Genomic DNA, 12062 nt, shown 5'->3' on the forward strand with positions numbered 1-12062 from the left:
AGGGCCTTCCCCGGGCTGGAAATGGGGATGCGTGCGGGGTGGGAGCGAGGATTCCGGAGCCTGCGGCTGCCGCGTTCGCCGCAGGTCGGGGATGCGAGCCCCGGGCCCGCCCCACCCCCTTCCGGTACCGGGAGAGGGCGTGGCTTAACGGAAGGGGGCGTGACCTTGTCCCGGTGAGGGCGTGGCTTGTGGCAGCAGCGGCGCCCATGGCGGAGCAGCGCGTTTCGCGCTGGTACTTCGGCGGCCTCGCGTCGTCCGGGGCCGCCTGCTGCACGCATCCCCTGGATCTGCTGAAGGTGAGGGGGAACACGGCCCGGGGCGGCCCCGGCGGCGCGGGGAGCCCGTCGGGGGCACGGCGGGCAGTGTGAGAGGCTGGCAATGGCTGCGGTGACTGGGGGGGCTCTGACGGGATGGCGAGGCGGTTACGGGGGCGGGTGGCGTGAGGGGACGGTTATGGGTTATGGGGGCAGGTGTCGGTGAGCGCTTGGGGGCGGTTATGGGGACAGGTATCGGTTAGGGCTTGCAGGCGGGTATTGGTCGTGAGGGTCCCGGAGAGGGTGTGAGAAGGTGGGGAGGAGGTTGGGGGAGTTGGGACTGGCTGTAGGGGTTCTGGGCAGTCTGCGGTGGAGCGGGGAGGCGTTCCGACGGTCCTGCAGCGGCTCTGGGGCGCTGGAAGTGGCTGTAAGGGGACGGGGAGGCGCTCCGAGGGTCCCGGGAGCGGCCGTAGGGGACTGGGCTGCAGCGGGGGCAGCGGCCGGGACGGGACGGGGAGCGGGTCTGAGCGTCCCGGAGCGGCTGCGGGACCGGTTCTGAGCGACCTGGCTGCGGGGGTGCGGCTGTGAGGGTCCCAGAGCAACTTCGAGAGGATGGGGAGCTGCTCTGGGGTTCTGGAAGGGTTGTGAAGGCACCGGGAATGGCTGTGAGGGTCCCAGAGCAACGGAGGGAGCTGGAGAACAGCTGTAGAGGTCTGGGGAAACAGCTGCTGCTCTGAGGAGCTGACTCGTGGCTGTGCAGGGACATGGCTGAGGGGTCACAAAGACCCTGGGCAGGGGAATGGGTGGGTGTGTGGCTGAGGGGTCCGGGAGCTTGGGGTGCCAGCTCCAGGAGCTGTGCAGGGTGCCCTGGGCAGCCCTGCCTGGACACGGCAGTGCTGGACGCTGGCCCACTGGGCTCGGAGCCCTCCGGCCAAGATGTCACCTAGGCGCCGCAGATGACCTGGCATGCCTGCTGCCGCACAAAGGGCGCCGCGCGCAGCCTGCGCTGCCAGCACCCACACGTGGGGCAAATGCCAGCGCTGCCCAGAGCCTTGTGCGCTGGCCAAGTGGCGACGAGCCTGGCAGCGGAGCAGGCTGCGAGGGGGAGGGAGGAGGCAGCCCAGGACAGGGCCTGCCCTTCCCAGGGCCATGCCTGTGGGTGAGGCTGGGACACACGGCCCCTTCCCACCCCGCGGAGAGAGGGGAAGGTGTTCCAGGCACAGGCCCAGGAGAGGAGCCAGCCTGGCAGGGCAGTGCCGGCTCCCCAGCACTCGGCCTGTTGCCTTGCCCAGCTGGCCGTGTCTGCCCAGTAGAGGTGGCTGCCAGCCCGTGGGAGCTTGTGTGGGGTGCCTGGCGAGGCGCTAAGAAAGGGAATTAGTCTGGCACCTGCCTCTAGGTCTGTCTCCGAGCCAGCGTGATGGCTGTGACGTTTGGGCTGCATCCCCATGCTGTCCTCTATGGATGAGCAGCCCCTGCATTCCTGCGAGCAGCACAACCTGGCCAGCTGTTTTTGCCAGATCAATAATCACACTGACTGTTGAATACAGACCCTTCTTTGGCCATGTGTTCCCCCACAGCAGGGGCTGGTGCCAGGCCTGGGGAGGCACAAGGGGCCTCAGGCTCTGGCAGGGCAGGGGACGAAGGGCGCTTCGTTGCACCTCTGGACTTTGGCCCCAGTGAGAGGCCCTGGCCAGCTCACCTACACAGTGCTTGTGCCCTTAGGCCAACTGTGCAGCTGCTGGCTGCCCACGGGCTGCTGGCCCTGCAGCGACCAGCAGTGACCAGAGCCTGGCCAGCCCGTCCCCTGCCTGCCTGCCCTTCCTGCAGAGCTGGGACTGCAGGCAGTGGACTGTGTCCCTACACGGCCCTGCCCGCTTCAGCTGCCCCAGGCTGTGAACTGCCACAAGCTCTGGTCCCTGACGTACAAAATCCACCCGTGGGGATTGTAGGCAAGCCCCTGCACCCCTGCTGCTGCTTCATATGAGAGACACTGGCTGTTCCCAATATCCTGCAGAGTGTCACACGACCCAGCTGTGCCACAGCTTCCGTAGTGGCCTGATCCCCTGTCAGCAGCCCTTTGCTCTGCTTATCTCCTGGGGCCTTTGACCCACATGTGGTCTCGGCAGCGCTCAGAGCATGCTCCAGCATCAGCCCACACGGCTGCCCTGTCCCAGCCAGCTCCTGTGCCTGACACCTGTCCCCTGGAGATGGTGGGAAGCGTTGGGCTGCTGCAGGCAGGAAGGCGCCTGGCCAGCTGTGGGGTTCTCTTGCTGCACTGAGGAGGAGGGGAAGTGGCTCTGCAGGCCTGCTGCATTGCATGGCCGTGATTTCACCAGCCCAGCCGCATCCCCTCGAGCAGACCCACACAGGGCTCACTCATGTACTGCAGGGCGCACACCCACACACCCGCACCTTCCACCCTGAGGTGCCCGGAAGGGCAGGCGCACCCTTCACCTTGGGCGGCTGTGAGGGCAGGGCCCGGGCGGTGCTGCAGGCAGGAGCCTCGGCACTCCTCCCTCCCTCCCTCCCTCTCTGCCTCCGCCCCTCCGCTGCCGGGCTGGGCCAGCCTGCTCCGGGCTGTCCGTGTCTTGCAGCTGGCTCCTGTGCCAGTGCTGCTGTCCCGGCACAGCTCCAGTCCCCGCCTGTTGCGAGCCCCTCTGTCCCTGCCCAGCCCCGCTGGGCTGACGCGCGGCGCTCTGCCCCAGGTGCACCTGCAGACGCAGCAGGAGGTGAAGATGAGGATGACGGGGATGGCGTTGCACGTGATCCGCACCGACGGCTTCCTGGCGCTCTACAACGGGCTGAGCGCCTCGCTGTGCCGGCAGGTGAGAGCTGGAGCCCCTGCAGCCCCCGCTGCTGCCGTGGGGAGCTGCCCTGTGTACACACAGCCGCTCATGTTCCCCATGCAGATGACATATTCCTTGACTCGCTTTGGCATCTATGAGAGCGCAAAGAACCGCCTGAGCCACCAGGGGCCTCCCCCCTTCTACCAGAAAGTGCTCATGGCTGCAGCAGGAGGTGAGCCAGGCACTGGGGCCCTTGGCCCTGGCTCCCTCAGGAAGGATAAGCCCTGACCCAGCTCTTCTTTGGCCACAGGTTTCACTGGTGGGCTTGTGGGAACCCCGGCAGACATGGTGAACGTCAGGTCAGTTCTGTCTGCACGACCAGGGCTTTTGGCCCCCGGTGCATGACGGCATTTGGGGTGCTGGCTATGCTGGGGTTCTCCTGACATCTCTCCCGGCCAGCCTGCCCCGTGGTCAGTGGGCCGGGAGCTCTGTGCCCAGGATGGCCAGAGCTGTTCTGCCTTTTGGTGACAGCACCCAGCCGTGTGTGACCCTCAGGGCGAGTGGGACTGAATGCAGCTTTCTTGGCCCTTTGTAAATGGGCAACACAACACCGCTGCCCTGTGCTGGGGTCCCCGGTGCTGCAGGGGACAGCGGGGTAGCGGCTGCCCCCTCACCTGCGGTGCTCTGCCTTGCAGGATGCAGAACGACATGAAGCAGCCGCCGAATCAGCGGCGCAAGTGAGTGAGGGGCAGGGCGAGGGGCGCGGGGGCCGAGGGGGGAGGCCTGGAGGGGCCGGCGGGACAGGGGCCGGGGTCCGCGCGGCCGCGGGGGGGCAGCACCGCACCGGCGGGACCGGGGCCCGAGCACCGCACCGGGGGCGCTCGGGGGGGTCCGGGCGGGGCCGCCGCCGTGCGGGGAGCCTCGGGCCCTGACCCCTTCCCCTCTCGCTCCTTCCAGTTATTCCCATGCCCTGGATGGCATGTACCGTGTCTTCCGGGAAGGTGAGGCAGTGCCAGCCGTGGGGGTGAGCCTGCTCCGGTGTCCTAGCAGGTGCCGGGTCAGGGCGCCCTGGAAGTTCGCTCAGCCGGGGCAGGGAGAGGGGCCGGGGGATGCCCTTGGGGCGGGGGGTGTGCAGGGGAGCGCAGGGTCTGCATCTCCTCATCATCTGGCTGGGGCAGGGGCTGGGCGAGGTCTGCCAGGGCCTGGCAGCCTGCACAAACCTGGTGGGAAAGGGTGAGCTGCTGGGAGCCGCAACTGAGCAGCACAGGAGGGTGGAGCAGAGGATGAGCAGAGGCACGGAGGAGGTCATGCTGCTTTGAAGGACTCCTTCAGCCTGTTTGCTATGGTGGGCTTCAAGCAGGGCTGTGTGCGGAGTTGTGGACACACACTGGGCATGTGAGACTCCCGGGGTAATGGAGTCTGAGTGATGGCAGAGAACCGTGCTGATCCAAATCTGTCTGTCCACAGAGGGCGTGAAGAAACTCTTCTCAGGAGCATCAGTGGCATCAATCCGTGGGGCCCTTGTCACTGTTGGACAGGTAGGGCAGCTCTGCTGGGCAGTAGGGGACTGGGATAGGGACAAGGATGGTCCCTGGTGCACGAGGAACGGGGAGCATGTCGCTGATTCACCGTGTCTCTGCAGCTTTCCTGTTATGACCAGGCCAAGCAGCTGGTTCTCGCTACTGGATTTCTGTCGGACAATGTCTTCACTCACTTCCTGTCCAGCGTCATCGCTGTGAGTGGGGCTGGGGGCCGGGGGCAGTGCTGGGTTTGCCTGCAGCAGGGTCAGGGTGTCAGGCTGGGGCTGCCAGAGCTGCTGCTCTGGGCTCGGCTCAGCACAGTGCCTCCAGGAGGCTCCAGGCCCCAGGGTGGCTCTGAGGCTCTGCAGTGACCACAGCAGCTGCTGGCACAGAGGTCTCCTGACTTGGCTGACTCTCTGCAGGGCCTGTGTGCCACATTCCTGTGCCAGCCCCTGGATGTGCTCAAGACCCGCCTCATGAACTCCCACGGGGAGTACCAGGTGAGTCGCTCACCTTGCCCACCTTGCTGCTGCCTGTCCTCCCATCTCCGCGTGCCAGCTTCTGCCTCCCAGCCCCTCCCACCTCATCTCTCGCCCTCTCACTCCAGGGAGTCACTCACTGTGCCGTGGAAACCGCCAAGCTCGGACCACTTGCCTTCTACAAGGTACCTGGCTGGGGGTGCAGGGGTGGGGCAGGCTGGGCCGCGCTGGGAGCAGAGGCTGCGGCCCAGAGCAGTCCTGGGGCAGGGAACCTTCCAGGTTCTGCTGTGGCAGCCCAGCTGCTGCCTGCTTCAGGCTCTTGTCTGCCCGGCCCGGGCTGGGCCCCGAGGTGCTGCAAGCCCTGGCCTCGGTGGGACTCGGGCTGGGCCAGGCACCGCAGCTGTGGCCCTGCTGCACCCGTCGAGCTCCCAAGCAGCAGTGCAGGTGCCAGAGGGGTCGGCACGTGGTGCTGAGCCCTGTGTGCACCGTGGTGGCCGTGGTGTGACAGTACCTGCTCCACAGCCCGGCCCGTGCTGACCCACGCCTGCCCGCTCGTGCTGCTGCCAGACTTGGGCTGCTGGGACAACCAGTGGCAGGCACACACTGACTCTTCCTCTTCTTGCTGTCCCCTTCCAGGGCTTCGTTCCTGCTGCTGTCCGGCTGGTTCCTCAGACTGTTCTCACCTTTCTGTTCCTGGAGCAGCTGCGCAAATATTTTGGGATCAAAGTGACCACCTGAGTCTGGGGGACTGGACCCTGCCTTGCCCCAGGGGGGTGAGCGTGTGGGTCACCCCCAAGATCCCAGAACCCCTCTCTGCTCTCTGGGGCCAGTGCCATTCCCCCTCCTCTCAACTCCACTCCTGTGCCTTGCCAGCACCTGTGGCCAACCTCCCCTCACAAACTCACCCTTCCTCTCACCCCTGTTCTCAGCATCTCCACCTCTGCATTACTGCTTTGGGGGGTTTTGGGGGGGATTTCTGTCTTCCCACTTCTCTACTGGCTCTGAGTTGTGTCCTTGCCCCCCCTGAGCCTTGTCCCTGATGTGCCCCCGAAGCAGGACTGTGCTGTCTCAGGGGGTAGGGAGATCAGAGGCCAGGCTCTGTCACAGAGCCCGTGGGGCTGCTGCCCCTGCAGCTGTGGGCTGGGGCTTGGGGCAGGGTCTGTGAGGCCGTGTCCTCCCTCTGCCTTTAGCCCCCGTGCTCCTCCCTAACCCCAGCACAGCTTGCACCTCCTGCCCTGCTCCTGGCCTCCCACCCTCTGCTCCTGCTTGGCCAAAGCTCCTCAGCACCGCTGGCTGCTGGGCTCTTCAGGGATTGTGCCTCATACCAATGATGGTGGGGAGAGGACCTTGCTCTGGCAGGGCTGCCAGTGCCTGCTCGGGGACCCAGTACTCTGTTACCACACTGCACCCACCCCACACTGGATCTGCTCTCTGTGGGGGCGTCCCCACCACCACTCTGCAGCCCCTCTCCCCTTGGGGCTGGGCAGACCCCACTCCTCACAGCCCCTCACCCCACACTGCCCAGTGTGAGGGGGCTGTGAGCACCAGCCCCTCCGCTATGGCACCCCTGTGTGAGCTGGCCCCAAGGAATCAAAGAACTGGAATATCTGAGACCTTGCTGTATAATAAAGAGTGAAGGTGGCACAGGGCCTGCTGTCCTGTTAGGAGGGAGAGATGCTGCACTCCTTTTCATGGCTGGGGGCATGGGCTGGGAGCTGAGCCCCCCAGAGCTGAGAGAGGGCAGCAAGGCTTGGCCCTGGTGGTGTGCCAAGCTCTGTGCCCAGCACCCCTGGCTGTGTGGGCAGGCTCCACGGCTGAGCTGTGCCCGGTCTCAGCTGGACGGCAGCTCCAGGGCAGGGCTGTGCCAAGGGCGCCCGTCGCCCCTGCGGGAGCTGCCTCCCGGATGTGACACTAATTGGGCTCCGGCAGACTGGCACAGCAGAGCACTGAAAGCTCGTCACCTTAACGAGGCCTAATGATGCTGGCTGGCATCTCCACTCTGGGCTTATGCCCAGATGCAGCAGAGGCCATGGGCAGGTGAAGGCTCGTGGAGCTGGGGCTGCCCTGCCAGGCTGTGCTTCCTCGTCCCCCACGTCCTGCAGCGCCCCAGGCTCTGGGGGTGACGGCTGCTGCTCTGTGCCATGCAAAGGGCCAGCGTGGAGCAGGAGAGCGATGGAGCCCCATGGCCCCGGCAGCACGGAGCCCTGCTCAGCGCTGCGCTCCCGTGTGCGCGTTCCCTGTCCCCCGTCCCCTGTGGCAGCCGAACTGCCGCAGCCACACTGGCAGGCAGGACAGCGTGTGCCAGACACGGCTGCGAGCGCAGCGCCCGCAGCTGCAGTGCGAGGGCACCGCTTATCTGCTGCGCATCGGGGAACGCGGGGCTGGCACGGCCGTGGCCGTGCCGCCTGCCCCTGCGCCCGCCCTGCTGCCTGCAGCGGCTCCCCGGGCACCTCTGCCCGCTCCAGCTACGGCTGGGGCTGCCCGTCCTCCCGCAAAGCCCCCTCCCGGCCTGGAAGGTGCCGGGGCCATCTCCGAGGGCAGCGGTGGCTCCGATCCTCGTGGCAAAGGCCGGACCCCCGCGGGTCCCCGCGCTCCTGTGCCCACAGCCGGGGGAATTGCTGCCGGCGGCGGCCGCCGGAGCGGAGCCCGCGGGAGGCGGCTCCGGGGATGCGGGGCTGCGCTGAGCGCCCACCGGGCCTCGTGCGGGCTCAACCGGCACGGCCCCGGGTAAATGCGTTCGTGCCGGGAAGCCGGCACAGGGCACCCCCAGGCCGGGGCTCCCCGGGTCCCACTGCCGCCCCGGCCAGCCGGTCCCGGTGCGTTCCTGGGCTGTGTTTACCTGCAGCGGGACGGCGGCGGCCGACACTGACCCGTCACCGCCGGCGGCGGCCGGAGCGCGGGTGTTTCGGCGGCCGGCGGCGAGACCCGCCCGGCTCCCGGAGGCTCCGAGCAGCCCCCGGAGCGGGCGGCGCTCTGGGACCGGGGAAACCTTCCTAGGAACGGGTCCCCGGGGCTGGCGGGTCTATCTGCCCCCGCCGCTCCGCCCGTCCCCGCCGAGCCGAGCCGGTGCCCGGGAGCGGGGCGGGGCGGGGACAACCGGCGGCGCTCCCGGCAGCGGCCGCCGGTGATGCGGGGGCAGCGCCCGGCGCTCGGGCGGGGCTGGGCACCGGCTGTGCCCCCCTGGTGCCGGCGGGAGGAGCGGGGCGGCGGGACGCGGCTCCGTGCCCGCGGTCCCTCCCCCGAGCCGGTCCCTCCCCCTGGGTCGCCACAGCCGCTGCCGTCGCGGCTCCGCTAAAGTTTCGCCGAGCGCGCCGGACCCGCTCCCCGCCGGTCCCGAGATGCGTTCGGGAGCCGCCGCGAGCCCAGCCTCGACAGGTACGGGCAGGGCAGGGAGGGAGGAGGGCAGGGAGCGCCCGCAGCCGCGGGCTCGGGGCTGGGGATGTCGCCGGTCCCGTCGCGGGGATGTGGATTCGAGTGAGGACTGCGCAACCCCGGGGCCGCGAATGGAGCCCCGGGACCCCGGAGCCGCCGCTCCCCGAGCCGCCCCGGTGCTGGGCGCCGGCCGCGGGGAAAAGGAGCCCCTGGGTGCTCTGGGCCTGGGGCTCCCGCGGGGCTGTGCCCGCTGCCCGCTGGCATCCCTGGGCAGGGGCGCTGCCGTCGGACTGACGGCACCCCTGGGCTCTGCCCCGGGCAGCGATTCCGGCTGGACTCCGCCGCTTTGGGAGCGATTCCCGGAGCAGCCTCGGTCGGGTCGGGCCGTGCGTGGTCTCCCTGCCGCGGGCACAGCGCTGCCCACGCGTGTCCTGCCGAGGGGCCGAGGCAGGGGACGCTTTGCCAGGTCCCAGCTCTCCCCAAGCCCTCTGGGTATTACGGGGGCCTGGTGCGAGTGCCCTTTGTGACTCTGTCCCGAGCTCTGCTGTGTCAACACGGTGTTGGTAAATGGCTTTGTTTAACCAGGACATGTCGGGTATGTGACCTTGCCGTCCTCCTGGTTGCAAGTGCATCTCCAAAGCTGCTGCGGGTCCCCTGTGCCCGGCCCTGCACTTCCCCCGGGTGGTGAGGGACGCAGGGACGGCGGGGCCAGCCTGCTCCCCTGCACGGAATGGCCTCCGGACGGAGCATCAGCTCTGCTGAGACCCCTGCCCGTGCGGCGCCTGCCGCGGTGTCCTGACCCACACCAAATTCAGTGACTGCCCCTGTGATTTTGTCTGTGCATCAGCAGGAAAATTTAGGGCCTGCAGGACCCCTCGTCAGCGTGTTAGTGCTGCCCCAGCTGCCAGCTCCTGTGGCTTCCCACCAATCCTGCTCCTTTCCGCACACTGCGGTGCATTTCTTTTTTTTTTATGTTCTGTTGCCTAGAGAGGGGAAAAGAGAAAAGGCTGAACAGAGAATAGGCAAAATGTGGATTAAAAATAGTTAATGAAAAAATGTGACCGCAAACCCTGATCAGCAGCACAGGGCTAAAACCAGCCACTGAGCACAGCATCTCCATGCACCTTGCTGTGCCAGGCAGGGACTGGGGCAGGAGAAGCCGGACATGGGGGAGATGGGATGTCTGCTCTGCTCCATCCCCCGTGCTCCACCACCGCCTCCTGCTTTGTCCTGCGTCCCCATGTCCTCGTTGATCTGCCCCAGCTCTGGGGCCGGGTGCGCACGCCTGTGGTGCCAGGGGATGGCTGGGCACGTGTGGTCCCCGCAGCACCCCTGCCTTGCTGGGGCTGCACATCTGCTGCTCGGGTGTGGAGCTCCCAGTGCAGGGGAGTGTGTGCACCAGCCTGTCTGCACTGACCTTTTCCTAGGCTTTTCCCAGCCCTGTGCCTCCCCTGTGACATGCTAACCACACGTGTCACACTGCCTCCTGTGCCTTCCGTCTGTGTTTCACAGGTTTTCATGCAACGTGATGAACAAAAACACCCCTTTCCTCGAGCCAGGGATGAGGTGCTGTGTGGCTCAGCATCCCCATGCCAGAGCCATCTGGGCAGCAAGGTGATTTGGCTGCTGCCAGGCTGTATCATGGTCCCTGTTTGGTACAGGGCAGCTGTGCCAGTGCCCCCTGACCATGGCTTGTGGTGACCAGGCTGAAGTGGAGGTGATGCAAAGAGCATCCTATGCTCCTGTTGATGAAAACACTGTCAGGGCTGGTTTGGGTTTTCTTGGTCCAGGGTTAGACAGAATCTGCCATCACCAGGGCCTGGTGACGTTGGCTCTCTCCGTGTGTCACCGATTCCACAATCACGTAGCTCTGTGCAAATAAGTCACAGCCTCGCAGCACAAGGACTGTTCCGGGCTGCTCAGCTGCTCCTTTGCTGCCAAAGTTCCCCGTACTTAGTTCTCAAGGAAAGAACGGACAAGGGGAGTAGGAAACCTCCCTGAGCTTCCGGCAGGGACTCAGGGCAGGGACGGTGCAGGACAGAACTCCTGGGCCTCCCTGCCAGGGCCGTGTCCCCTGCCCCGCCCCGCTCGCCCTGGGCCCGGGTGGGAAGTGGAGCAGCATCTGCAGGGCCAGGCTGGCACTGGCACCGCATCGGCTCTGGCCCAGCACCGTCCCCTCCCCTGCCAAGTGCCAAAGCCCCTGCCGAGCTGGCATGTAGCTCTGAGCTCCGAGCCAGCCGTGGAAAGCACCGCATTAGCGCACGGGGGGCTAAGCCCTGTGTCCAGGGGCTGCACAGCCCCACAGCTCCGGAGCTCCACAGCCCCCACAGCTTCACAGCTGCCCCCGAGCCAGCGAGGCTGTGCTGGGTGTGGGGCTGTGCTGGGAGAGGAGGGGCTGTGCTGGGTTTGGGGCTGGGTGCGGGGCTGTACCAGGTGCGGGCCTGTGCTGTGTGTGGGGCTGTGCCGGGTGTGGGGCTGTGCTGGGTGAGGGGCTCTGCTGGGTGTGGGGCTGTGCCGAGTGTGGGACTGTGCCGGGTGTGGGGCTGTGCCGAGTGTGGGACTGTGCCGGGTGTGGGGCTGTGCCGGGTGTGGGGCTGTGCCGTGTGTGGGGCTGTGCTGGGTGAGGGGCTGTGCTGGGTGAGGGGCTGTGCCGGGTGTGGGGCTGTGCCGTGTGTGGGGCTGTGCTGGGTGAGGGGCTGTGCTGGGTGAGGGGCTCTGCTGGGTGTGGGGCTGTGCCGGGTGTGGGGCTGTGCCGGGTGTGGGGCTGTGCCGTGTGTGGGGCTGTGCTGGGTACGGGGCTCTGCTGGGTGTGGGGCTGTGCCGGGTGTGGGGCTGTGCTGGGTACGGGGCTCTGCTGGGTGTGGGGCTGTGCCGGGTGTGGGGCTGTGCCGTGTGTGGGGCTGTGCTGTGTGTGGGGCTGTGCTGGGTGAGGGGCTCTGCTGGGTGAGGGGCTCTGCTGGGTGAGGGGCTGTGCCGGGTGTGGGGCTGTGCTGTGTGTGGGGCTGTGCTGTGTGTGGGGCTGTGCTGGGTGTGGGGCTGTGCCGTGTGTGGGGCTGTGCCGGGTGTGGGGCTCTGCTGTGTGTGGGGCTGTGCTGTGTGTGGGGCTGGGTACGGGGCTCTGCTGGGTGTGGGGCTCTGCTGGGTGAGGGGCTGTGCCGGGTGTGGGGCTGTGCTGGGTGTGGGGCTCTGCTGTGTGTGGGGCTGTGCCGTGTGTGGGGCTCTGCTGGGTGTGGGGCTGTGCCGTGTGTGGGGCTGTGCCGGGTGTGGGGCTGTGCCGGGTGTGGGGCTGTGCTGGGTGTGGGGCTGTGCTGTGTGTGGGGCTGGGTACGGGGCTCTGCTGTGTGTGGGGCTGTGCTCACACAAGGCCAAGCCCCCACCCCACCGAGTCCTGTGGCACCAGGCTCTGGGGGCTGCGCCAGCCTCGCTGCACCTGTGCGGGGCTGTGGCTGTGCCAAGGTGCTCCCAGGTCACGTTGCAGATGCCCATGAGTGTCCTGTGGGGACGTTACCCAGCCCCGATCCACATGACCATCCATAGAGATCCCAGATGTGGAGCTCATTCTCTCACACGTGCAATGGCAGCAGCGCCGGAGGGGCTGGGGTGGCAAAATCCTCAGGGGAAAGGGGCCGTGGTGGGATGAGGAGTCTCTTC

The 12062-nt window shown here is 67.1% G+C and overlaps 1 protein-coding gene across 1 annotated transcript; it reads left to right on the forward strand.

Moving 5' to 3' along the window:
* Positions 1-27: 27 nt before the first annotated feature.
* SLC25A10 (solute carrier family 25 member 10) lies at positions 28-5869 on the forward strand. Its single transcript, XM_054293108.1, is given in 12 exon segments — positions 28-82; positions 85-296; positions 2960-3079; positions 3164-3272; positions 3351-3399; positions 3736-3777; positions 3998-4041; positions 4508-4578; positions 4683-4775; positions 4983-5060; positions 5168-5224; positions 5676-5869. Coding segments are annotated over 12 exon segments (1032 nt in total). The 3' UTR covers positions 5778-5869.
* The last annotated feature ends 6193 nt before the right edge of the window (positions 5870-12062 follow it).

Source organism: Melozone crissalis, unplaced genomic scaffold (assembly GCF_028551555.1).
Source record: "Melozone crissalis strain CALT ecotype California unplaced genomic scaffold, PUWL_Pcris_2 ptg000129l_1, whole genome shotgun sequence".
Taxonomy (NCBI): Eukaryota; Metazoa; Chordata; class Aves; order Passeriformes; family Passerellidae; genus Melozone; species Melozone crissalis.